Source organism: Lagenorhynchus albirostris, chromosome 3, assembly GCF_949774975.1.
Source record: "Lagenorhynchus albirostris chromosome 3, mLagAlb1.1, whole genome shotgun sequence".
Classification (NCBI taxonomy): domain Eukaryota; kingdom Metazoa; phylum Chordata; class Mammalia; order Artiodactyla; family Delphinidae; genus Lagenorhynchus; species Lagenorhynchus albirostris.
The window spans coordinates 42,886,434-42,911,978 of NC_083097.1; the positions used below are offsets into that span (position 1 = coordinate 42,886,434).

Here is a 25,545-nt window from a genome sequence, read left to right on the forward strand (position 1 = left end):
TTGGGAATTACTACAGTATTTAAAATTTGAGTTTGTCAGTTTTTGTATGTTTTCCCTCTTATTTTTATTCTAGTCCTTGTAATGTAAATTTTCTTTTTAAATTCTAAGGACCAAAAGTGACCTACATACCACCTCCTCCACCTGAGGATGAGAACTCCATCTTTGCACATTATCAGACAGGCATAAACTTTGACAAATATGATGCTATTCTTGTAGAAGTATCTGGACATGATGTACCACCAGCAATTCTGGTCAGTGTAATAATTGTTTCTATAATGACTGTGTAGCAAACTTCGGTTTTTAAAAATTTAGTACATTTCTTAAGTTGGTATTAAAGAATACAAAAATTTCATCTTATTCTCTAATGTCTTAGGTTGGAAATTTAGAACCATGACTACCATCTACATTAGAATTAATTGCTATGTTGAAAGGGAGGGTACTATATTTCCTCCCCACCTCCCAAAACCAGGATGAGAACTTTATTTAAATTCACTAAAAAGGATACTTTTCCTAGAGATCAAGATTTCTGCTTCCTAAGTGTGTGAGAAAGTGTGTCTTAGGGGAGTGGTTTTCTAAGGAGTGGGGGAGCCCAGAGTCCCTTGTTGGTAATGAACCATTTTTACTGATTAGAGTTATTTGTATCTCACAGGTTTTAAGGGGACAGAAAAGAGTTTCTAGAACCACTGTCTATACAGAATATTCCTTAATTCTATCAAGTAATAACATACAGGTTCTGGATACTACTTTTGAGTGGGGGCATATTTGTAAAGTTAACATAGTATATAAAGTGGAATTAACAACTTGAAACTAATTCAAATAGAATATGTTTATGGAATGACCTGTATATGATATATGGAATTTAATCACTGCCACCTGCTTTTTTTTAGACTTTTGAAGAAGCTAATCTTTGTCAGACACTGAATAGCAACATTGCTAAAGCTGGTTATACTAAGCTTACTCCTGTGCAAAAATACAGTATTCCTATTATACTAGGAGGAAGAGATTTGATGGCTTGTGCTCAGACAGGGTCTGGAAAGACTGTAAGTCACTTTCCTGAATGTATTCTGCCCCATATTCAAACTGCTACTTTTTGAACTTTGGTTCTTCCCAAGTAGAAGATTTCAGTGAACTGTCATAAATATTCATGTGTGTTTGCTTCTGATTTCTGGTTTTATTGAGGTTTGTGTGCTTCTGAAGAAAGAATTTTGAACTATTTCCAGAGTACTTCATAGATTTTTAATCTCTAAGTGTGGTCAGCTTTTTCTGTGCAACATAGTATCTAAAACAAAATGATTGAGGGTCAAAGCACCAAAGTTTATAAGCCACAGAGAAAGGTAAAAAATAATTTATGTAATACAGCTGATACAGTTTTGGAGTCAAGAGAATGAGAAATAGCTGTAGGTATTATACCTGTTCCTTAGTATGAAGTGACCTCCGGTTATGCTAATTCTAAAAGAACTCTGATGGGACCAGGTTGGTCTTAGGACTAAACTGTGGGGTTTGTCTATTAAATAGGGTACCATGAGATGAGTATTAAAGACTGTCATTTCCAGGATGATAGACTCTTGGTTCATACTGTATTGTCTTAAAAAACTTCCATAGTAGAGTTGAAGGGAAAATAAGTGAGTTGTATAATACAGCAGCTGTTGTGTGACTTAAATGTGGTTTTGGAGGTAGATTTTAGTGTCTTATTTGTTTAATGAGAAAACTATAGCACAAAGTTTCTTGCCACATGTAACTTTAATAAGGGTGATATGTTTAGTAATCCAAATGAATGATTTCCCAAGTCTTGCTCTGCTTGTGGACCACTTTTGTCATGCATTCTGATAATTTTATTTCTACCCCAAAAGGAGTCATTTAGAATGAATGCTGCATGCTGCATTAACCTCTAAAAATAAGTTTATTTAGAATCTATGGCTGTGCTTTTTAAAAAAAGAACAAAAGATATTTTCATAGGGTAGATTAACTATCAGACATTTTATATTGTATAATATGAGCATGAAGACCTAAATGTTAAAAACTCGTGGAAATAAAAATAGTTTTCCTTTCTTATCTTAAATTTACCAAAAAGATGAAAGAAGAAGCTAAAGGATATGAAGACATGAGGAATAGGTTGCCATAGGGAGAAGGATGATGCACTATACATTTGTAATTTATGGAATTTAACTTCTAGGCAGCTTTTCTCTTGCCAATTTTGGCTCATATGATGCGTGATGGGGTAACTGCCAGTCGTTTTAAAGAGCTGCAGGAACCAGAGTGTATTATTGTCGCACCAACCCGAGAATTGATCAGTCAGATCTATTTGGAAGCCAGAAAATTTTCTTTTGGGTAAGTACATCTAGAATGCCACTCACAAACAAGTTTTTCTTTAGAGAATTTTCTTACTTATTTTGGGAAGAACACAGTGCATGAATAAGAATGCACTCATGTAATTGAAGTTTCCTTTTTCATAATCTTGTTTATGGAATCTCTTTATTTTAAAAAGAAACATTCTTATTAAAAATTAGATGATAATAGAAATAGATAAGACAATAGTGAACATATTGGTGTGTCTTCTGGTAGTTTTTAAATGTATGTTTAAAAAATGAACTTAGGGTGTTCCTAATAATTTTCTGTTCTTTACACGTAACTTAATAAAATGGATAACTGCTTATTTAACAACCAGACCTAATTTTTAATGACTTTAAGATTGCCCATGTGTATGTATTTTATTTCTCTATTTTGGGGGATTTAGGTTGTTTCTAATTTGGAGCTACTATAAATAAAAATAATTCTTGCTGTAATGAACAGCTTGCTATATAAATTTTTTCTACTTTTATGTTTTAAGTATTTTCTTAGAGATTTTTATAAATTTAATGTTAAAGAATATGGACTTATTTTAAAGCTTGCCTTCTACCAGCAGTATATGAGAATGCCAATTTCACTACACACTTTGCCAGTATTTGGTATTAGTTATTTGTTGCTGCTTACCTTAAAACCTAGTTGCTCAAAACAATAAATATTATCGGGCTTCCCTGGTGGCGCAGTGGTTGAGAGTCTGCCAATGCAGGGGACACGGGTTCGTGCCCTGGTCTGGGAAGATCCCACATGCCGCAGAGCGGCTGGGCCCGTGAGCCATGGCCGCTGAGCCTGCGCGTCCAGAGCCTGTGCTCCGCATCGGGAGAGGCCACAACAGTGAGAGACCCGCGTACTGTAAAAACAAACAAACAAAACAAAACAAAAAAACAATAAATATTATCTTACAGTTTCTGAGGGTTAGGAATTGCGGAACAGTTTAGCTGGGTGTTTCTGACTTGGGATCACTTATGAAGTTGCAGACAAGATGTCAGCTAGGATTGCAGTCATCTGAAGGTTTGACTGGATCTCTGTGTAAGGATGCTTGATTGTCCTTAGGAAATGACAACTGGCTTCCCTTAGATTGAGTGGTCAGTGAGAAAGAGCAAGGAGGAGGTTGCTATGACTTTTATAAAACAGTTGCAGTCACTTTGGCCATATTCTGTTAGTTACTAAGCAAGTCAGTAAGTCTATCCCATACTCAGGACTGGCTATATATTTTGCTAGAACTAGTGCATAATGAAAATGCAGGGTCCTTTGTTAAAAAATTATGAATTTTAAGCAGCAAATATAGAACATTAAACCAAGCACAGGGCTCTTCTAAGCTTGGGACCCTGTATGACTGCACAGGTTGTACACCTATGAAGCCAGCCTTGTACACACCTATAGGGGAGCGGAGTTAGGATCTATATTTAAAGGAAGGAGTATTGAAGAATTTATGTACATATTTTAAAACCACCACAGGTATCTTCATTTTTTTTTCATTTATTTGGTTATTGAGAGGTTGAACGCTTTATACATTTTCTTTTGTGAATTATGTATTATCTACCAGTTTATCTATTGGGATATTAGTGTTTTTCTTTACAATTTTTTAGAGTTTTCTCTGTATAGAAGCTTAACCTTTTATTTTGTATAAATCAGTTTATTTAAAATGAGAGTAGAAAAAATTAAAATTATTAAAATCCCTTTAATGTCAAGTTTGACAGATCTTTTGGAAAAAGTAGGTGTACATTGCTTATATCAGTGTTTATTTCTTGCTTATCCCCATGTAGTATGTTGCTCTTCAGTCTTTTAATTTTACTTTTTTTTTAAAGCTTTTCCAGTAAATTTTTTAAAATTTTTACTTATTTATTTTATTTTTGGCTGTGTTGGGTCTTCGTTGCTGTGCGCGGGCTTTCTGTAGTTGTGGCGAGCGGGGGCTACTCTTTGTTGTGGTGTGTGGGCTTCTTATCGTGGTGGCTTCTCTTTTTGCGGAGCACGGGCTCCAGGTGCGCAGGCTCCAGTAGTTGTGGTGCGTGGGCTCTGGAGCGCAGGCTCAGTAGTTGTGCCGCATAGGCTTAGTTGCTCTGTGGCCTGTGGGATCTTCCTGGACCAGGGCTCAAACCCATGTCCTCTGCATTGGTAGGCAGGTTCTTAACCACTGCGCTACCAGGGATGTCCCAACTTCAGGCTTTTAAATCACGTAAAAGATAACAGTTTTCTTTTTTAAAAAACGAAAGCATATGTATGATAAATTCAGATAATTATGCACAAAATGAATAGTACATGGATATTTGTTGGAACATTTTTGTGGCAAAAAACTGGAAAGTATCAATGCTTATCTTTAATTCTCCTCTTCAGAGTTTACACACTATTAACAGTTTATGTGAAATAGCTGGTGCACATGTATGCACTTTAATTCTCTCAACAAATGGTGGCATACTAAGCTTGTTGTCACCCTGTTTTTTAAAAGTTGTGTATGTTGGAGCTATTGTTTACTCTAGAACTGTACTCCTTTTTATGAATGCACAGTATTTCTTTGTATGGGTGGGCTATAATTTTAAGTCTTTTATTGTTAGACAATTGGATAGGTTTCAATCTTTTGATACTAAAAATAATGTTAGTAGTGAATATTATTTTACAGTCATCTTTACCCATGTGTGGGGACACATCTGAAGGGAAAATTCCTAGATGTGAATTTATTGGGAAAAAGATATGTTTTAAAATTTTAATAGAGATTAAAATTGTGAAAGGTGTTGTATCAGTTTATCCTCCTGAATGCCAGTTTCCCTATGCCCTGGATAACATGGTATTATCACACTTGAGGGAAAATGTTGTTAGTCTTCATTTATTTTGCTTTTAAAAGTAATGTTGAACTTAACGTGTTTAAAAACCTTTGTATTTTCTGTGAACCATTTGTTCATGTTTTTGGCTTATTGCGTGAGTGTTGGTCATGTTTATCATTGTTTTTGAAGAGCCCTTTATCAGACAGGTTGCAAATATTTTTTTCTCACAGCTTTTCAGCTTCTTTCTGGGAAGAATTTAATTTTTTTAAAATTATGTTGAATGTATTAGCTTTTCCTTTATGGATTTCATTTTACATCTTGTTAGAAACAAATGGCTAATTTTCAAGTAACTAGAAAGTGGCATTTACTTTTATTGTTAATAGGACTTGTGTAAGAGCTGTTGCTATATATGGGGGAACCCAGTTGGGGCATTCCATTCGACAGATAGTACAAGGCTGTAATATATTATGTGCTACTCCTGGGAGACTGATGGATATCATACGTAAAGAAAAGGTAGGCTCTAGAGGGATAACAAAGTTGTGGTATTGATTAATAATTTTTTTTGTTTGGGGAAGAGAGAGATTGGTATAAAGATACATATATTTATTACAGCACCATTTATATATTAGGCCCCCATCAGATGCTTTGAATGCATTCTCATATAAATCTTAAAATAATGAAAATAGGAGGTAAATAGTATTTTCCATTTTATACTTGGGAAAACAAGCTTAGTGAGATTATGTAATTTATTTTAAACCTCTCAGTTAGCTCTAGTAAGTGATAGAGCTAGGGTTAGAATCTGGATCTGATTCCAGAATCTATATCCTATACCCCACTACACCGGGAGAGAAATGTAATAAGTGGTTTTATCTAGTTTCATATATGTCTTGATGAAATAAATTTTTTTTCCTGAAAGAAAGCCTTTGTGGCATCAGTAATTTTGTCTTCTGTTTTAGGTGTGGGAGTGATTATTATCCAGGACTATTAATTTTCTGTCTTCAGAAAGAGATTTTAGGGCTATGTATTTCTTTTTGGTATTCACATACCACAGTATTACATCTCTGTATCAATATTTTCAGTTCACTTTCATGACTCTGATTTGCTTTTTTAAGGCCCTTCTCTAAAGGGATTGTTCAAAACATGCTGTTTCTGCATAAAGGGACTTTTCTTAGGATACTTATTAAGAGTATCCAGAGAAATCCACCTTGATTAAACATCTTCCCTGGGGTACCAAAATAACTTGTTTTCTTTTTGCAAATGTGTGTCTGTTTTTAGCACTAAGTATCCATGATAGGTTAGAAAAGTTTCCCAGTTGTTCCTGAGTGATTAGAGAATGGGGGATTTATTAAGGGTTTAAAGGAGTTAGAAATAAGTTTAGCAGTTACAAGACATTTGAATATGTCATGCTGTTAAGCAATTTTATTTTTTACATTAAAGAGTCTGACTTTATCAGATAATATAGTCTAGATCTGTGCTGTCCAATACAGTAGTCACTAGCTACATGTGGCTATTTAAATGTCTAAGTGATATAAAATTAAAAATTCATTTCTTCAGGCACACTAGCTACATTTCAAGTGCTTATAGCTGCATGTGGCTACTGGCTAACAGTGAAGATACAGAATTTTTAAGTAATTACAGAAAGGTGTATTGTGTAGTACTGATCTAGATGTTTTGGTTTCTTTCTTATAAAATGTTTTATAACATAAGGCAAAATTGAGAACTGAAATAAACACTGGTAGTATTACCTAAACATAACAGTTCTCTTTGTTGTATGCATTTATTTCTAATCTTCATCCTTAAGAATATATTAATAGTTGGAGTTGTAGAGAATATTTTAGTTTAATACATTAACTAGTATGCATTCTCTGCCCTCACCCTTGAAAATATCCTTAAAAGATTGGTCTCAGACAAGTCAAATATATAGTTTTGGATGAAGCTGATCGCATGCTGGATATGGGTTTTGGACCAGAAATGAAGAAGTTAATTTCCTGCCCAGGAATGCCATCAAAGGAACAGCGTCAGACCCTTATGTTTAGCGCAACTTTTCCAGAAGAAATTCAAAGGTAAATTTTTTCTTCTTAAAAGTAGTTGCTATGTACTTGATGCTTTTATAGCAGGAGAAATACTGTGAATATCTTATTTTTGAGAGATTTACTTCATTTAATCCTAAATTTAAGATTGTAACGTAGGTAGTTTAGAAGTATTTCCAGGAAGTTTACCCTATTTTTCATTGTTTCTTACCTTAATTCCTGGCTTTACATTAGCATCACATTTTATTAAAGTCTGTGTGTGTGTGTGTGTGTGTGTGTGTGTGTGAGAGAGAGAGAGAGAGAGAGAGGGAGGGAGGGAGGGAGGGAGAGGGAGGGAGAGGGAGAGCGAGCGAGCGAGCGAGCACGAGTGCAACACCTAGCTAGGATTTAATAAGTGCTTACTAAATGAAATTATTTTTATTGTTGTGCCTTCTCCTCAAACCAAATAATAGAGCTTGGGGGAATTGTGCTTGTGTTGGAAAATTTATATACCAATTTCCGCAGATATTTGAGTATCATACCACGTACTCTGTGGTCTGTGAGTTCTGAGATTAGGATGACACATTCCTGCTAGAGTGGTGACTCTACCTCCTGCCTGCTGATCCCTTGGCCACAGGGAACCTGAAATGCCCATGCAGCAGCTCTAGCTTACAGTTCAGTAAGACTCTTCCTGTTTTCTCTGGTGGAACCATTCTCTCTTTGGGAACCAAGACCTCCAAAACTGCAGAACCTATACTTGTAGTGGGGGTAGGAAGCACAGATTTCCCATGTGGGTCACTGGAAGTGATGGATGGTATGTGGACCACCCTTGCTTGTATCTCTTGGTTCACAGACCCATGTACCACATGAAGATCTTTGATTCCTACTGAAAGATATTCCATCCTCATAAAGAATCACTTCCAAGCTGTCCCTTTAGCTGTTCTTTCAGTGGACAGTTCCAGTTTGTCAGGCTAGCAACTTCTGGGTGTTGTGATATGATATGGACCCCATGGTTGTGCACCTGCTGCAATACCACCTTTGCTGAAAGTGGATCCCCTGGTCGATAGAATGTTACGTGGGGTCAAACACTATCAATTTGTATTACTTATTAGATGATTTTAAAAGCCTTTGTATAAAGTTAAAAAGAGCTCTTTACTGAGGAAAAAGTCTAAATCGTAATAAAGCATTTGGCCAGTTGCCAGGATTTTTTTCTTTCTTAGTGGTACATAAAAGAATAGTTTCTTATATTTAAATGGTGTCTTAAATTTGAAATGGGGTATCTACATTCCCATAATCATCATAGGTAATTAATACTAGGTGGGTAAATACCTACCTAATTAGCAGGTAATATTCCTGCTGCCTATCTATTTTTTTTTTCAACAAAATAATTTTATTTCCGGGACTTCCCTGATGGCACAGTGGTTAAGAATCCACCTGCCAATGCAGGGGACACGGGTTCGAGCCCTGGTCCGAGAAGGTCCCACATGTTGCGGGGCAACTAAGCCCGTGCGTCACAACTACTGAGCCTGTGCTCTAGAGCCCGCGAGCCACAACTACTGAGCCCACGTGCCACAACTACTGAAGCCCGAGCACCTAGAGCCTGTGCTCTGCAACAAGAGAAGCAACTGCAATGAGAAGCCTGCGCACCGCAACAAAGAGTAGCCCCCGCTCGCCGCAACTAGGGAAAGCCCGCACGCAGCAATGAAGACCCAACACAGCCAACAATAAATAAATAAAATTTTTTAAAATTTATTTTTATTTATTTATTTCCTAACACGTGGCAAACATATACATCCAGTATGTACTTATCTTGGACATTTATTCACAGATGACTTCCAAACTACAACTGTCTTGATATTTAAGCAGGAACTAAAAGTTATCTTAGTTGATATGAAAGATGCTTTTAGATGGATAACAGTATGGATATATTGCATTGGTCACAGCAGAATTTGATTGATTAGTTCTATAAATTTAAAGCTTGGAAAAGTTACTACTTTTGCATCTAATGCTTTCAGACGAATAGGATGCAGCAATATCAACTTGTATTCCAGAGAAATTTCCTTAGTTTTTCTGGTGATGGAACCACTTATCCCCATCTGTTGGTATTGTGCAGGCAGATTCACATGGTGGTGGTAAAGCATCCACAATGGCTTTGGCAGCATCAGTATCACACTGGAAGGGGCTCTCAAACACTGTGGTATTCATGCAACTGATTCCTTTTCCATCAGTTTTCTAAGTCACTAATGCTCTCCAGTAGTCATGAGTGCTTTTAATAATATCAATTGCAAAGTCCTTATCTTTAAATTCTGCATTGAAAGCAAACTGGTTCTCAGGTTTTCCATCAGGAACCTTGTACCTTCTAAACCAGTCCACAGTAGCTTCCAGGTAGCCAGGTTTCAGCCGCTTGACATCATTAATATCATTATAATTGGCTGCATCAGGATCATCCACATTAATGGCAATGACTTTCCAGTCAGTTTCCCCTTCATCGATCATAGCCAGTATGCCCAGAACTTTCACCCTGATTATTTCCCCTCTTGCACATACCTTGCTTCCAATTTCACACACATCAGTTGGATCATTGTCACCACAGCAGCTGGTGTGTTCACAATTGTGTCCTGAGTCTTCCCAAGTCTGAGGGATGGCACCATAGTTCCAGATATATCCTTTATAAGGGAACAAATTTGCAACATAACGGAGTTTTCCTTTTTTCACATCTTGTTTAATTGGGTTTAAAGGATCCTTTGTAGCAATCTCCATTTTTGCATTCGACCAGCGTGGTACTTCAACCACCATGTGGAACACATCCTTATCTGCATAAATTGGAATATCATGAAATGGAGATATATATTGTCCTTTTTCATTTTTGAGGAAGACTCAGTACTCGAGGGTGAAGGGTGTGGCGTGCTCCTCGCTGCTGAAGCCGCTCATGATGCTGGAGACCAGCCGCCGCTGCTGCTACAAAGCCACTCTATTTTTTTTTTTAATTTTAATTTTTTTTTTTTTGGCTGTGTTGGGTCTTCGTTGCTGCACGTGGGGCTTTCTCTAGTTGTGGCGAGTGGGGCTACTCTTTGTTGTGGTGTGCGGGCTTCTCATTGTGGTGGCCTCTCTTGTTGTGGAGCATGGGCTCTAGGTGCGCGGGCTCAGTAGTTGAAGCATGCAGGCTCTAGAGCACAGGCTCTGTAGTTGTGGCGCACCGACTTAGTTGCTCCACAGCATGTGGGATCTTCCCGGACCAGGGGTTGAACCTGTATGCCCTGCATTGGCAGGCAGATTCTTAACCACTGCGCCACCAGGGAAGTCCCATCTATTTTTTTAATTTACCCTGAAATAGGAAAGTGTTTGGCCAGATATTGGCCAGCCCAAATGACTAATGTATACTACCGTCAGTCAGTAATATTTGTTGAGGACTTTTTATGAGCCATATTTGATTATAAGCCCTGGGGCTATATGATAAATAGGATAGAGTTCCTGACCTTGAGTTGTTTATATTCTTGAGTTCTTGATGACTTCTCAGGTGCTTTACTGTCTGCATTTAAATGTTACAAGTTGTCTATTATTCTGTCTAAAGTCCACTTTTTTCATTCTACATATTCACTGAACCATTGAAGCATCCATTTCCTTGGCTTGCACTTGTACCTGTTTACTCTCCCAAACTTATTACCTGTATTTTTTTGATTGACGTATAGTTGGTTTACAATATTATATTATTTTTAAGTGCTCAGTGTAGTAATTCAGTATTTTTGTAGAATATATTCCATACAAAGTTATTTTAAAATATGAAGTATATTCCCTGTACTGTACATTACATTTTTGTAACTTATTTATTTTATACTTAGTAGTTTGTAACTCTTAATCCTCTTCACCTCCTTTACTCCTCTCTCAGCCCCCTCCCTTCTGGTGACCACTGGTTTGTTCTCAGTATCTGTGAGTCTGTTCCTGTTTTGTTATATTTGTTCCTTTTATTTTTAGATTCCACGTATAAGTGAAAACATACAGTGTTTGTCATTCTCTGACTTATTTCACTAAGCATAATAATCTCCAGGTCCATCCATGTTGTTGCAAATGGCAAAATTTCATTCTTTTTTATGGCTTAGTAATATTCCATTGCATATACGTATACCCCACATCTTCTTTATCCATTCATCTGTTGATGGAAACCTAGGTTTTCATATCTTGGCTATTGTAAATGATGCTGCTGTGAACATTGGGGTGCACATATCTTTTCAAATTAGTGTTTTTATTTTCTTTGGATATATACCCAGGAGTGGAATTGCTCCATACGATCGTTCTATTTTTAATTTTTTGAAAAACTTCCATACTGTTTTCTATAGTGGCTGTACCAATTTACATTCCCACCAGCAGTACACAAGGGTTCCCTTTTCTCCACATCTTGCCAACCCTTGTTATTTCTTGTCTTTTTGATAATAGCCATTCTGACAGGTGTGAGGTGGTATCTCATTGTGGTTTTGATTTGCATTTCCCTGATGATTAGTGATATTGAGCATCTTTTCATGTGCCAGGTGGCCATCTGTATGTCTTCTTTGGAAAACTGTCTATTCAGGTCCTCTGCCCAGTTTTAAAAATTGGGTTGTTTGTCTTGTACTGTGAAGGAAACCATGAAGAAACACAAAAAGACAATGTACTGGTTGGGAGAAGATAATTGCAGATGATATGTTCCATAAGGGATTATGTAAAGATCTTCTACAACTTAATATCAAAAACAAACAACCCAATTATTACTTGTATGCTTAATCTCTCTCCTCAGCTCCAGACTTTTAGATTTAACTCTTTAGGATTGTTTTTCCTCTTAGATGAATTAACCGGTAACTCATGTTCATCAAGTCCAAAATTGAACCTATTCTTCAGCTCCCTCTTTCCTTTCCAGTTTTCCTTATTGGCATTGTGGTCTTTGGCAGCCAGAGTCCTTTGAATCATGTTGATTCCTCCCTCATACTCCTTTAATTCTGCCCTTCAAAAGTGTTCAACTTGGCAGTTATCTCTAAAATATTTCAAATTCGTTAGTTTCTTTATTTCCCACCTTATTTTAGGTCCTTTTCAGTTTCCCTCTGCTCATTGGTGGTAGCTTTCTTTCTAACCTGTCTCCCTGCCTGTAGTTTCATTTTTATGCTGGTAAAAATTCCAAAACAAAGTCTGATCTTTATAGCTATTTATTTAAGATAAACCCTCCCATGTCTTTCCATCTCCACAGACTAACCAACTTTCAAATTCTTTTACACAAGACAGTTTCTGCCTCATTTGCCACCTTTTTACCTGGACCGATGTATTTCTGGCTTATTTAGACTATTTCCTATCAGCCACACAAGCCAAATTCTGTTCCTCCTCATTATTTATCCTTGTGTCTTCTTATGCATTGAGTGCCTTTCCCTAGTCATCATTTTTTCACATTCTTGCTTGCTGCTTCCTTAGATGAAGCTTCAAACTTGAAAACTCTTTAACAGACATCATTTCATCCATTTCCTGCCAGTCTTGTGAAAGAATCCTGTATCTTGTGAAAGAAACTATTTAAAACACTTTTCATGTTTCTTGGAATATAGTTAGGTTCAATAGATATTAACTATTGTAACACTGGATTATTATAGTAAATCATTAAATAATTAAAATATGTAAATATTAACCTATATAAATATTTTAGATTATAGTAATTATTTTTTAATATAATTATATTTATGCTACCTGATATGAGCACCTCAGAGGCAGAGACCATCACATTCATCTTTATACACCCAGTGCCTTGTACCATGTATGCCTGACACGAGGCACTCAGAATATGTTTTCATGAGTGTAAAGGATGATTGACAATTAAGACTTGCAGATGATCTCAAGGTTTGAGAGGGTTCTTGTCTCTAGAGGTAGTATATCAACAGTGTTTTTCTTTTATGGTAAGAGAGCAGATGAAGAGAGAGAAGCAGCAGTGATTTATTAAGATTATGGATTTACTGAGTTTGATATGCTAGGAGGTGGCTAGAAAGGGACTGCTTTTGGCACTGCTACATAGGAGAGTATATACATGACTGCTACATGACCTTCCCTTTTTTTCCTTCCAAACTTGCTCTGTAATTGGCAATTCCCCTTCTCCCTACTCCATGTTCCTGGGTGATCTAGAGCAGGGCTTCTTAATTGTGTGCTGTCAGTGAGGTGTGTGTGTGTGAAGATGCTGATACCCCCAACCTTTGGGGTGAGCCTCCACAACTTGGTGTGGCCCTGGCCCCTAGTCTCTTCACATCATCACATTTTTTTGCCCAATTATGCTGTACAAATATTATCATTTTCTATGTTTGTCATGTTACAAAAAGCACTGACTTAAGATCTGGTTTGCTTCTAATACTTCATTTGAAGTATACTAATTTGACAACTAATATTTTCAGGAAACAACTCCTAGAAATAACATACATGAAAGCAATGAATGAAAAACAGAATTTCTGTTGTAGGGTTACATTTTAATTTTTAATAAAAAAATTCCTGCTTGTAGTCTGATACTTAGCATACTTTTTTTTATTGTTATATACACGTTTTATATAGTTTTGTATGGTGAGCACATCCACTTGAAATTACTTATCCGTAATTTGACACAGACTTTTTCACTAGTAGTTGTTAAGTATTTTGCAAAATCTTAACATTTAATACTGATATTTGAATGTACTTGGATGTACATTGGATGTACTGATATTTGAATGTACTTGGTACTGGTATTTGAATGTACAAAGTACTGATATTTGAATGTACTTGGATGTACATCTAAGTACTTGGATGATGTAAGTATCCACCTTCTCTTATTATAGCTGTTATAATCTGGCTTATTAATATTGAGGTAACACTTGCAGGAATTCAGTAAATATTATGAGTATTAATGGAAGAGGATAAGTTAAGGAATACTCTCTTGTCTTTCTTTCTTGTCTCTTGTCTTTCAAGGTTGGCTGGGGAGTTTTTAAAGTCGAATTATTTGTTTGTTGCTGTTGGACAAGTGGGTGGAGCATGTAGAGATGTTCAGCAGACCATTCTCCAAGTTGGCCAGTACTCAAAAAGAGAAAAACTTGTCGAAATTCTACGAAACATAGGTACCTTACATTGATACAATTATCTTTTGTTATGATTTTGATTTTTACAATAATGACTTCTGGAAATGACTTTAAACATTATTTGGCATAAGTTAAATAAATAAGTTTTCACTGTTTCCTCTTTCTCTAAAGCTCTTTTTCTTATGATTCGATATTTTGGATAAATGATATAGCAGTATAATCCTTTCTCCTCCATAAATGTTAAAAATAGGAAGAATTTGAGACTTTGTTTGAACAGTGTTTGACAAAAAACTATTCCAGCAGAAATACATATTTTCTTGTTTTAGAAAATAGAAAGGAAGAGTAACATATCTACATCAAGCTCTGTTTACTCCACTAAAAGTGAAATCTTTGTTGTATTTCTACTTCCCAGTTTCTGCTCTCTAAGGCTTCCTGTATTCATAGTTCAAAGAATTTTGGAGATAGAAGGGACTTTAAAGCTCTAGTTCTGTTCCTTCACAATGTTGATGAGAAATCTCTCTCTTTACCCTCAAAAAAATTTTTTTTCAATAGAAAGTTGTATTTCTTTGATTGAGATAGCTTTAGTTTGTGCCTTGAAATAAAATTTTCTAATATGGCCTTTTTTTTTTTACTTTGCATGGAAATGTCATGCCATATATCCTAGTATTTTACATATTTTTGTTCATATAATTTATCTCTTTTTCTAATTGTTAACTTAAATCTGCTAGCTTTCCTCTTCTGCCTTTAAAATGTGTAGGTTTCATTATTTCATAGTAGTGTACCATCTGCCTTTTTCATAATTTTAAATGAACAGGTGTCAAAGATTTTGTTGAGCTCATTAATTACAAAGGGAGCTAGTAAGATGTTACAGCCAATTCTAAGGAGAATTGAAAAAACACATTTATGTTTATTTATTTTTAGTTTTTTGGCTGTGTTGGGTCTTAGTTGAGGCATGCAGGATCTTTCACTGTGGCACGTGAGCTTCTCTTTAGCGTGCGGGTCTTTTCTTCTCTAGTTGTGGCGTGCGAGCTCCAGAGCACATGGGCTCTGTAGTTTGCGGCATGTGGGCTCCCTCATTGAGGCGCATGGGCTCGGTAGTTGTGGTGCGCAGGCTTAGTTGCCCCACGGCATATGGGCTCTTAGTTCCCCGACCAGGGATCGAACCTGTGTCCCCTGCATTGGAAGGCGGATTCTTTACCACTGGACCACCAGGGAAGTCCCCAGAGAACACATTTATGTATAGGATATCAGGAAAGCTAAGATGGATTTACAAATAGATGCAAAAGTGGTCAGTATCCACAAAGCAATAATCAGTTACATTTGAGGGAAAATTTTCATTTGTATTTTTATTGATAAGAATCATTTGCATTGCTCTCAGTTGCAATAGAGGTATAAAAAAATAAAAGACAGTAAAAGACACAGACAACCCCGAAGGGTGTGCTCATCAGTGATCATCTTTGCTCTTTTCTTGAAAAACAAACACACAAATGGTTTATATTTCTTGGTCACTGTTACTCCAAGTGTAGTCTCAACCACTTATGTTAATTATTTTAACTGTAGTAACTTCTATTTCAGAGAGTAAACTAGAGGCAGGGATGGACAGTTGAGAGATGTCATACACAAACATTGTAGCTGACTACCAGAGCTCATGAACTTTCTATACCACACATATATCTTTCTACACCACACATATTCTTTTACACTTAAAGTAGCAAAATTGAGTAGGTTCTTTTTTTTTTTTTTTTTTTTTTTTGCGGTATGCGGGCCTCTCACTGTTGTGGCCTCTCCCGTTGCGGAGCACAGGCTCTGGACGCGCAGGCTCAGCGGCCACGGCTCACGGGCCTAGCCGCTCCGTGGCATGTGGGATCTTCCCGGACCGGGGCACGAACCTGCATCCCCTGCATCGGCAGGCAGACTCTCAACCACTGTGCCACCAAGGGAAGTCCAAGTAGGTTCATTAATATGACTCAAAGATATTGCCTCTCTATAGTATATGAAAAATACCAAGCAAAAGGATATAAACTTATGTTTAGTAATTAATGTTTGAGAATTCTATCCTATATTCAGTGATTATTGAGTTAATTAACTCAATATAGTCTACTATTTTAAGTTATCTAAAGCCAAAGATCTTGGAAATTATCTTTCAGATGACAGTATACAAAACGGTAGATAGTGTTGAATAGTCAGTTTAGTTGAACACAGATTTACATTTTCATACACTTAAACAAAACATTATGGAGAATGTTAGTTATTTTGACTGGCAAATCTCTATACATTAAGAAAAACCCAAGTAAAATAAGATACATGTTTGTTTTCTACTTAACACTGATAAATTCGAGAAAATACATTTGTATTTTTAAAACCAAGTAAGTTAGTCTTGTTTACCAAAGATTTCACTTAATTATGGGAACTTGGAATCCTAAAATATTTCTGCTTTAGCTTCTATAGGAAGAATTTTTTTTAAGTTTAATATACTTAAAGTATTATGAGTCAATTTCTTTATTTTCCAGGAATTTTAGGAGTATTTATCTCTATAAATTCTCTAATTTATCTCTGTAAACCAATCAGAATTGAGCTCCTTTAAGAGACTTTATAATTTGTTAATACTCTCCATAGAGTATTAACATAATGCTTATACATAGTGGTGGGTAAAGCCCTTTCTGAATTATAGGTACATAAAGAGCTTATAGCTTCATTTCTACCACTTCAGCCACAGGTAAAGAGTAAACACAGAAATACAAAAAATGGCAATCTAACTACCAAAGCTAGAATTCTTTTTAGATTCTTAATTGATTTTAGTTCACAATGGACTAATAGTCAAAAAAGGCTAACAAGATGAATTGTCTATTATTTTTCACGCAACAAAATACGTAACTATAATTCATTAATCCATTTACAAAGATCACCAGGTGGTCTGCTTATAAAACTAAATTTGCATTATTGCTGCCACCAAAGGGGTATAGCTTATTGTCTGAAGGAGAAAAAATACCAAATCAGTAGAGGAAAAAAACTAGAGAAGTGTCAGGGGAGTTAAATTTTTATTACCATTTGGGATTCACACTGGGAACCAAGAAAAGATGAAATCGAGGCTTTAAGCTGCACAGTAGTATTAGGTAACTGACTATCAAATTTATCAGTTTTGGCATTGGGCATCTTGTTGGATTGAAAGGTAATTTTTGATAAAACATAAAATCATTACTCTCTGATAAATAAAATGACTATGTCTCAAGGATATAACTCATTTATTACTGTAAGAATCAGTTGCTCTATTGATTTCCTACCTGGTTGTCTAATAGATATCTGTGATTTATTGATAATTAAATATCACCCCTAAACCTTCCTTTCTTACAGTCCTCCTATCTCACTTAGTGTTTGTTCCATTCTTCCAGTTGCTCAGACACAAAATCTGAGGCATCCTTGAGTTCTTTCTCCAGTGTGCACATCTGATCTGTTAGCAAAATCCTCTTGTTTCTATCTAGCATCAAAGTATATCAGAACCGGGCTTCCCTGGTGGAGCAGTGGTTGAGAGTCTGCCTGCCGATGCAGGGGACGCGGGTTCATGCCCCGGTCTGGGAAGATCCCACATGCCGCAGAGCGGCTGGGCCCGTGTGTCATGACCGCTGAGCCTGCGCGTCCGGAGCCTGTGCTTCGCAACGGAAGAGGCCACAACAGTGAGAGGCCCGCGTACCGCAAAAAAAAAATAATAATAAAGTAAAAATAAAAAGTATATCAGAACCCATCAGCTGCTCAGTTAAAACAAAGATCAGATCTTTCCACTTCTCTTCTCCAAACCCAGTGGCTTCCCTTCTCAAAGTAAAGATCTTTCAATGGTTTTCAAGGCCCTTCATGATATGGCCTCCATTACCCCTCTGTCTTCAAATCCTACTGCTCTCCCTTGCTCACCCTATTCCAGGCACCCTTTGCTCGTTACTATTCCCCACACATAGCAGACATGGTTCTGCCTCATTGCCTTTGTTCTTGATGTTCCCTCTGCCTAGAACATAAAAAACCACATGGGGACCTCTTTTCTGTTTGTTTTTTTTTTCTTTGAGCACACCAAGAACACCCATACCTTAGATCGATCCTTTATATTTGTTCTTACCCTCTGGCTTGTAATACTGTTTCCTCGGGTATCTGAATGGTTCACTTATTTTAGTAATATCTCTACTCAGATGTCATCTAATTAGAGAGGGTACATCCGTCCACTTGGGCCCTTTATTCTGCTGATTTTTTTTCCTTTTTAGACTTAATGCATAATATTTGTTATTTGCCTCCCCACAGTGAGTGCAGGGGCTTTGTTTTATTGCTGTGTTTTCAACACCTAGAATAGTTACTGGCATCTACTAGGCACTAAATATTTGTTGAATAAGTGAAGCCAGCTCATAGGAAGATGGGGGAGTGGGATTATGAAATGTAATACCTTCTTACTTTAAGGCTATAAATATCTTTCCTCTCTAACATTTTATAGAAAAGTTCCTTGTGTGGAAATGTCTCTGGCTCATGCTTGAATTTCAGCCAATTAAGTACTTATAAAATAACAAGTAAATATTCTTTAATGCGTTAAGGCCCTGGGATAATTTTCTGTATATATAAGATACTTTGGGGATTAAGGGGTTTGAATTAAGAGATAATGTTGGAACACGGAATATTGTAGAGTTTGTCAGCCCTGGGTTGGATGCCATTATTATGAATACCTCTGGTAGTCAAGGTAGAATAAAAGATTCTATGATCTTGGGAAGTAAAGAACAAAAGCATTTATTTATAGAGAGGGAAACGAAGGGCCTGAGACAAAATTGTGGAACTGTTAAGAGTTGGCAGGTAGATATCATTTATCTTTCCCTAAGTCTCTACTTCTTGGTTGGCTTAGGAAGTCAAAGGGCAAGCTGATTTTTTTTTTTTTTTTAGTCCTAAAGTAGGAAAAAGTCCTTGTCTCTCCATCTTTGACATTCATCCATTCAGGAAATATTTGAGTTACTATTACCTATTAGGCCTCAGTCTAGGTGCTAGGAATACAGTGGTGGATGAGACAGTTTCCTACTCACCCTACCCTTTTCTTTTCTTTTCCTAATTTTGTAGTTTGAATGTTAATCATTGTTTCATTGTCTTGTAGGAGATGAAAGAACTATGGTCTTTGTTGAAACGAAGAAAAAAGCAGATTTTATTGCCACTTTTCTTTGTCAAGAAAAAATATCAACAACAAGTATTCATGGGTGAGTAGATTGATATGATTTCCTAGTAAGGAGGTAACTTCTGTTTGTCATTTGTTAAGAAATGTCAGTATATTTAACTCGTATAAAATCCTAGAATTAAGATCTCAAGATCTAAACTGTTATTCTTCATCTTCATTTTAAGTTTTTATAAGAACCAAGTGGCGGGGATGGGCGAGTTAAAGGTGTGTCTTAGACTTCTTATTATAAGAATTGGTAACTTCTCAAGACATCTATTTAAAAGGCTCTTTGATAGTTAGAGCTAGGTGTTTCTTCAGCTGAATCTAATCTTTCTGATTAATCAGTGAATATATAGAATTCAGAGATTATGCTCTTTAAAAAGCAGCAATTTTTTTTTAACTGCTCAATCGACAGTACTGTATTATTCTCCATCTGAAAAAAAAACCACTAAGAATTAAATAAGAAAAGTTTCAAGACAAACGTTAAAAGGCACTCAACTATGTGGAATTGGCTTCGCCTCTGCAGGTTGTTTGGGTACATCCTTGATATGACAAAACTTGTCACACTCTTCCACGTTCTTAAATGTTGGTAAAGGGGCTAGACTAGAAAATGACATTCATAGTTGCCAAAATCTTTCTCATACATTAGGGCATGCCAACGACCCCACTTCTTCTCAGGTAAGAGCACCACCTCCACCTTGGTCCTCTTTCGGGGGCTGGACTCCACCTCTCTCTCCGCCATGTTGAGCCCCGCTCGGAACCACTGCGGCTCCCAGCGCTGCGGCGGCGGAACCTCTTGGGCCCCCGGCCCCCACCCACACTCAAAAAGCAGCAATTTTTGAGGTGGCATTCTGATCAAGTAGTATATTTTTTGTCAAGACTAGAAAGAGATTATTAATAGGTAAGATTTGATGTTTGTCATATTTGAGTTTGTATTTTGGCTCTGTGTATTAGCTGTCACCTTACCTCATCTGCAAATGGGGTTAATTGTCCTAACCTCAAAGTATTATTATGAGAATCAAACTAAATTATGACTTGAAAGGAATTAGTATAATAACTTGGTATGGAAGAAGTAGACATTAATGTTAAATGTTGCTGTTTTTTACTGTTATTAAAAAGAAATTTGTGTCGAACTTCAATGTTTCTTTTAAATAATTTTCTTAAGTGCTGTCCTAATACATACTTTTATCTTCTTTCAAGTGATCGAGAACAGAGAGAGAGAGAACAAGCCCTTGGAGATTTCCGCTGTGGAAAGTGCCTAGCTCTTGTTGCTACTTCAGTAGCTGCCCGAGGGCTGGATATTGAAAATGTTCAGCATGTTATCAATTTTGATCTCCCTTCTACCATTGATGAATATGTTCATCGAATTGGGCGTACTGGTCGTTGTGGAAATACTGGCAGAGCTATTTCCTTTTTTGATCCTGAATCTGATGGCCATTTAGCACAGCCTCTAGTGAAAGTACTGTCAGATGTAAGTTTTTAAATTTTTTTTTAAATTTTATTTATTTATTTATTTATGGCTGTGTTGGGTCTGTGTTTCTGTGCGAGGGCTTTCTCTAGTTGCGGCAAGTGGGGACCACTCTTCATCGCGGTGCACGGGCCTCTCACTATCATGGCCTCTCTTGTTGCGGAGCACAGGCTCCAGACGTGCAGGCTCAGTAATTGTGGCTCACGGACCTAGTTGCTCCGCGGCATGTGGGATCTTCCCAGACCAGGGCTCGAACCCTTGTCCCCTGCATTGGCAGGCAGATTCTCAACCACTGCGCCACAAGGGAAGCCCCAGTTTTTAATTTTTAAAACTGAATGGATAGTGCTCTTACCTTGTCATTGAAAGCGGACATTTTATATATATGTATTTTAAGGAAAAGTAAACTGTGCCAATCTTTGAGACTTTATGCATGTTGTATATGAAGTTAATTTTTTCTTTTAAAGGCTCAACAGGATGTTCCTGCATGGTTGGAAGAAATTGCCTTTAGTATATATGTTACTGGCTTCAGTGGTAGTACAAGAGGAAATATGTTTGTATCAATTGATACTAGAAAGGTAAGTTGAAGGGAAAAATTTAGAACTTGGCTTTTAGTTATTCTTTGTAAATGTTGTGCTATTGTGAAGTAACTATAACATTCAGTAATTTACCTATTCCATTATTTTCATACCTGGAAGAATAATAGTTCTCTAAAAGTTTTATATACATATTATATAGTTTTGGTCTTAAAGGTGAGTTTGAGATTTATGCTCAGACACCTTCCTTTCCCAATTCTGCTGGCATTTTAAATTCTAATTTGGGATCTTCTGAGATTTTTGTAGGAATTCTTTATTTTTTGAATTCTGACCACATTATTAAGTAAGAAAATAATAGAGATGTGGTTGCATATCTTTTCTGTTGTCAGTTTATAGGCAACATCATTTTTATACAGAAACAATGAGCATACTAATCATTAAATATTTATGCTTATTCATTGAAGTGAAGAGCTTTGTTTTTCCACTTGCCAAAACTACTGGCTTAAAGTTTTCTTGAAATCCTCTGTGCATTTAGACTTTCCAGGTTTATACGTACCGTTTTTCAAATGGATTGGAGTCAGTTGGAATGAATTTTTTTATATATTTGGGGAAGACATGGTGGAAAGCTTGAATCTCAGTCTAGGCAGTGTAACTTTAAAGCTACATTAAAATTAAATGTTTGTTTCTTTTTTTTTTCTTTTTAAAGAATTACCAGGGCAAGAGCTCTTTGAACACAGCACGGTTTTCTTCTTCACAAGCTCCTAATCCAGTAGATGATGAGTCATGGGATTAAAGCTAAAACAACCTTCAAGTTTGTGGTACAGTTTTGATGTGGAGATGAAAATAGTTTTGATTTTTGATTTTTTTAATAGAAGTATGAAACCTGACACTCTTGTTTCTCCTGTCTTCTGTTCTTACTCCCACCCTTAAAAAGACATCCTTGCTGACTAGTTATGTGAAATGCTGAAAGTTACAACGTTGCAGTTACTGATACAAATGGTGTTAACTGGAAAGATTAAAGCATTCTAAATGTCTTGCTTATTTTTATTGTATTCTTCAGGGGTTTTAGACATATTTTATGTCTAAATGCCATGTCTTAGTATAGTGTTTATTGATCCTATAACAAGCAGGACAAACGATACACTTTTGGTTAAAAATTATTGGGTCCTATTTTTACTTAAAAGGAGCCTTTAAACAGTAGTGAGTCACTGAAATATAATGACATGATTTTCATGACAAATAGACAAGCTTTTAAAAGTAATTTTGATTTTATATCATCAGATATGTGATGAACATAGTTAAATGTTTGCAATGTGAGCTCTGTACTCAATGGTACAACTGTTTGTAGTTATACTATATAGACATTCCTTGAAAATAAAGGATGAAACTCTTTTCCCCCTAAGTTTTCCAACAGCACTTTTAATTTTTCTTGTTACAGGTCATAGTTCTCAACTCCTGTCTTTTGAAATTTTATTGTCTTGTGAAACCAATGAAGTGAACAAAAAGTCATATAAGTTGAATATAATATACATTAATACACAGATGTAATAATGAATGTCATTCTTTGAACTCAAACTATATCAATAAAAAACATTGCTGTTCACTGTTATAATTTTTTGATATTTTAATATTGAGGGAAAGTACTCTGTTTTTTTCATTTACCGTTATATATCTTAAACTTACTATGTCTAGAATGTAAGAAATTCTTAATAAATCATTAAATGAGTAAGCCAAAACATTAGGACATAAAACAAGTGAGATGTAAATATTTAGGGGGACAAAAATAATCAGTTTCAAATGTATGTTTTTATCGCTTAAAATATCCAAAGCAACATTTCCCCAACATATATGTCTTGTTATAGGAATTTGGTTAATAAATGAGGCATCACATATGAAAAGAGGAATGGAATATTCAACAGATTCTGTTGGGATAACTAGTTAGATGCCTATAACTAGTTATATGCCCATGCCATATTAAAAATAAGCCCTATGTGAATTACATAAAAAATTACAACTACAGAAAAATACAGTTAAATATTAAACCTTTGAATTGGGAATGAGAGTTGACATTAAGCTCAAAGGACAGAAGTCATGATGGAAACAACAAACAGATTTGATCACAAAAGAATTAGTTGCTTATGTAAAAAGGTTAAACAGTAGACAAGGAAAAGTATTACTGTGACTACAGTGGATTATCAGTGTATAGTTATTTATATGTGGATATTTAGGAATTCTATTAGATCAATGCTCAAAGAACAGACAACTCAAAAAGGGAGGTTCAATTTTAAAAAACATGGGACAGGAATTCCCTTGTGGTCCAGTGGTTAGGACTCTGTGCTTTCACTGCCAGGGGCCTGGATTTGATCCCTGGTCAGGGGAGCTAAGATCCCACAAGCTGGAAAAAAGAAAAAAAAGGGGAAATATTTAACTTGTACTGTTAATCTCACTTCTGGGAAAGGCTAATTTCCAGTTTGTTTTGTTTACAAAGAGCATTTATAAGTCATTTCTTTTTTTTTTTTTTTTTCATTTCCTCAAAGAGCTTCTTGGTCATAGCCTGATTGCCTTAAAACTTTTTTGAATTTGCTTGATTTGTCAGATTTACCATAATAGCATTACTGAAACAAATGTAAAAAGAGAAAGAAAATCATACATGATCCTACCATCATTATAAACCAACTGTAAATGTCCCAGTGTTCAATTACTTTCCTCATTTCTAGGTATAGATTTGAATAATTTCTTTTAAAAATATCAGAGTAATGGATACACATATGACTAGAAAAAAAATCAAAGTAATGGATACACATATGACTAGAAAATAAAATTCTATAGAAAGATTAATAATAGAAAGCAATATCCTGCTGCCTCTCCCTTTCTTTTTTTTTTTTTTTTTTTTTTGCAGTACACGGGCCTCTCACTGTTGTGGCCTCTCCCGTTGCAGAGCACAGGCTCCGGACGTGCAGGCTCAGCGGCCATGGCTCACGGGCCCAGCCGCTCTACAGCATGTGGGATCTTCCCGGACCAGGGCACGAACCCATGTCCTCTGCATCGGCAGGCGGACTTTCAACCACTGCGCCACCAGGGAAGCCTGCCTCTGCCTTTCTAAATTGCTCTTCCACATCCCACAAATACCTTTAATCATTTACAATGGTTGCCATCACATCTTTTGTTTTTGTCTCACCAAGTTTAGACTTCTATTGACTTTGTGTGTGATAGATAAAGATCACTCACCTCACTCTTACTTCCTTGGTAACTTTATTATGTTTTTCAAGTTTTATTGAGATATAATTGTTATACGTCACTATATAAGCTGAAGGTGCATAATGAGCATAATGGTTTGGCTTACACTGTATTGTGAAATGATTACTGCAGTAATCATCATCTTATATAGTATATAAAATAAGAAAGCAAAAGAAGAAAAAAAATCGTAACTTTAATATAGTTAGAAGTACACTTTGTGAGATGATTGATAAAGGCACCCTTTTCCTTCCCTCTATTTCTGTTTTTATATTACAGCATCTGTAAACTATACATTTACATTTCCAAAGTTAATATTTGCATTCTATTCTATAACAAAAAGTCTCCCTTGTTATATCTACAGGTTGATTCTAAAATTGGAAATCAATAGACAAGGTTTACATTATACAAATATTGTTCTCTGAATGGGCCAGTTAACATAGTCTGATTATCTTTACTATTTTTCCAATTTTGTCACCTCTGTGTTTCAAGGGAGAATTATTATAATTATTATAAATGCCAGGGTCAAGTGAAAATTGATCAAAACCATTTCACATACCAGTTTGCTTTAACCTTGGGCCATACTCTTAGAGCAATTTATTTACCCTGTAGTTTGATTGTCTTTCTTTTTTCTTGTTGGGAGAAGAAACATGCCCTTTTCATCATATTATTACCTTTCTGGGTTCAAAGTTAGTATTGTCTGGAAGCTATATCCTCAAATATGTTGGTGTTGTTAACTTTTATGAATGGACATTTTAATTTTGGCGAGTACTTGGTGTGCTTTGCAGATCCCTGGGAGTGTGTTGTATTTCTTTGATAATTTTTCCTAAGCTTTCTCTGTTCTTTCTTTATGGAACTTCTATGAATTTTGCTAGAACTGCAAAATTAATCTCTAAATGTCCTATCGTTCATGTTTTTTCATCTTTTTGCTTATGTTCTGGTAGAATACTTACCATCTTTAAACGCGTTTAAAACATTTTTAGCAATTTTATTTC

General features: G+C 36.0%; 2 protein-coding genes across 4 annotated transcripts in view; one reads left to right on the forward strand and one right to left on the reverse strand.

Moving 5' to 3' along the window:
- Positions 1–22,227, forward strand: part of DDX4 (DEAD-box helicase 4) — a 66,752-nt gene extending 44,525 nt beyond the window's left edge. For all 3 annotated transcript variants that reach the window (XM_060146078.1, XM_060146081.1, XM_060146079.1), the window contains 10 exons: positions 109–251; positions 888–1,040; positions 2,174–2,328; positions 5,483–5,612; positions 6,996–7,162; positions 14,042–14,187; positions 19,259–19,358; positions 20,516–20,786; positions 21,248–21,358; positions 22,032–22,227. In XM_060146078.1, the coding sequence (XP_060002061.1) occupies positions 109–251; positions 888–1,040; positions 2,174–2,328; positions 5,483–5,612; positions 6,996–7,162; positions 14,042–14,187; positions 19,259–19,358; positions 20,516–20,786; positions 21,248–21,358; positions 22,032–22,109 (1,454 nt within the window). In that variant the 3' untranslated portion in view covers positions 22,110–22,227. The remainder of the gene's footprint in view (positions 1–108; positions 252–887; positions 1,041–2,173; positions 2,329–5,482; positions 5,613–6,995; positions 7,163–14,041; positions 14,188–19,258; positions 19,359–20,515; positions 20,787–21,247; positions 21,359–22,031) is intronic.
- Positions 8,894–10,061, reverse strand: LOC132518064 (inorganic pyrophosphatase-like). Its single transcript, XM_060146082.1, is given in 1 exon segment — positions 8,894–10,061. A coding segment is annotated over 1 exon segment (735 nt). The 5' UTR covers positions 9,905–10,061; the 3' UTR covers positions 8,894–9,169.
- Positions 22,228–25,545: the final 3,318 nt, after the last annotated feature.